Source organism: Piliocolobus tephrosceles, chromosome 3 (genome assembly GCF_002776525.5).
Source record: "Piliocolobus tephrosceles isolate RC106 chromosome 3, ASM277652v3, whole genome shotgun sequence".
NCBI classification, from domain to species: Eukaryota; Metazoa; Chordata; class Mammalia; order Primates; family Cercopithecidae; genus Piliocolobus; species Piliocolobus tephrosceles.
Window position 1 is genome coordinate 68,226,831 of NC_045436.1, and position 1,715 is coordinate 68,228,545.

At 41.7% G+C, this 1,715-nt stretch overlaps 1 protein-coding gene across 1 annotated transcript in view; it reads left to right on the forward strand.

Moving 5' to 3' along the window:
* HERC6 (HECT and RLD domain containing E3 ubiquitin protein ligase family member 6) overlaps positions 1-1,715 on the forward strand; it is a 61,070-nt gene that overhangs the window by 14,850 nt on the left and 44,505 nt on the right. The window contains exon 6 of the mRNA XM_026448058.2: positions 1,272-1,401. Coding sequence (XP_026303843.1) covers positions 1,272-1,401 — 130 coding nt within the window. The remainder of the gene's footprint in view (positions 1-1,271; positions 1,402-1,715) is intronic.

The window sequence follows — 1,715 nt, forward strand, 5'->3', positions numbered from 1 at the left end:
GTGGTGCAATCTCGGCTCACTGCAACCACCGCCTCCCAGGTTCAAGCAATTCTCCTGCCTCAGCCTCCCAAGTGGCTGGGATTACAGGCACCCGCCACCATGCCTGGTTAATTTTTGTATTTTTAGTAGAAACAGGGTTTCACCATGTTGGCCAGGCTGGTATCAATCTCCTGACCTCAAACGGTCCACCCACCTCAGCCTCCCAAAGTGTTGAGATTACAGGCATGAGCCACTGTGCCCGGCCCCTTTAGCAATTATTCATTGACAATGTGATTCTACAGATAAAAATGATTATAGAAGCAACAAAGTAATTTTTACAGTTTTCAATAACCCACTTTACAGACTAGAATATTATTTCATTTCATTTCTTGCTTGGCATAGTTACGACCCAGCTTCCTGAATGTTTTCTTCCCATTCTTGTCCTTACAATACAATATATTCCAAACGGATGGATTCCTTCTGGAGCCATAAGGAATAGATTTGAAAACTGCTTGTGTAGTTGAAATGTTTGCTTAAAAACTATATGCCCCTAATTATTTTTATTGTTTGTTTGTTTTTTTGTTTTTGTTTTTTTTTTGAGACAGAGTCTTGCTTTGTCGCCCAGGCTGGAGTGCAGTGGCCGGATCTCAGCTCACTGCAAACTCCGCCTCCCGGGTTCACGCCATTCTCCTGCCTCAGCCTCCCGAGTAGCTGGGATTACAGGTGCCCGCCACCTCACCCGGCTAGATTTTTGTATTTTTTAGTAGAGACGGGGTTTCACCGTGTTAGCCAGGATGGTCTCGATCTCCTGACCTCGTGATCCTCCCGTCTCGGCCTCCCAAAGTGCTGGGATTACGGGCTTGAGCCACCGCGCCCGGCCTATGAAGCACATTATTAACTATAGTCACCATGCTGTACAATACATCACCAAGGTGCCCAGTTTTTAAGGAAATGCTAATGATTTTTTTTAAAAAAATTGTGTAGAGATGGGGTCTTGCTGTATTGTCCAGGCTAGTCTCAAACTCCTGGCCTCAAGCAATCCTCCTGCCATAGCCTCCCAAAGTGCTGGGATTACACGTGTGAGCTACAGTGCCCGACCCCAGCGATTTTTCATGTTTAATGTGTTAACTCAACATACACTATTAGAAAGAATAAAGGATCTCTCCTATTTATGTAGAGCTTGTGTTTCACAGAGTGCTCCCATATTAACTCTTGTAAGACACTTAAAATCAGTAAGCTTTTAGTTACCTTTTTAAACCTGAAATTAATTTGATTCTTCCTTTGCTAAGCAGGATGGGAAAGTGTTCACATTTGGAGACAATAGCTCTGGACAGCTGGGATACAGCCCCACTCCTGAGAAGAGAGGTCCACAACTTGTGGAAAGAATTGATGGCCTAGTTTCGCAGATAGATTGTGGAAGGTAATAGGCTGCTTCTTCTTAGCATGTGTAGACAGTGTTATATTTTATTACTTAGAAATGACTCACATGGAATGTTATCAAACCTTAAAACCCTAAAATATGTGGTTGCTCTTTTTATAGAGCATTTTCCTGCCTGAAAATTTACTTATTTCAAATATAGTTTAATCTTTCAGTTTTTAATCTTTATTCTAGGTATTTTATTTATTTAATAAGTAATCATTGGAAGTCTACTGTGTATAGAACACTGTACCAGGTGCTGGAGGATGGGAAGTAGATTGATAAAAATAGTAGAGCTTTCCTGCTTAAGTTGATAAGA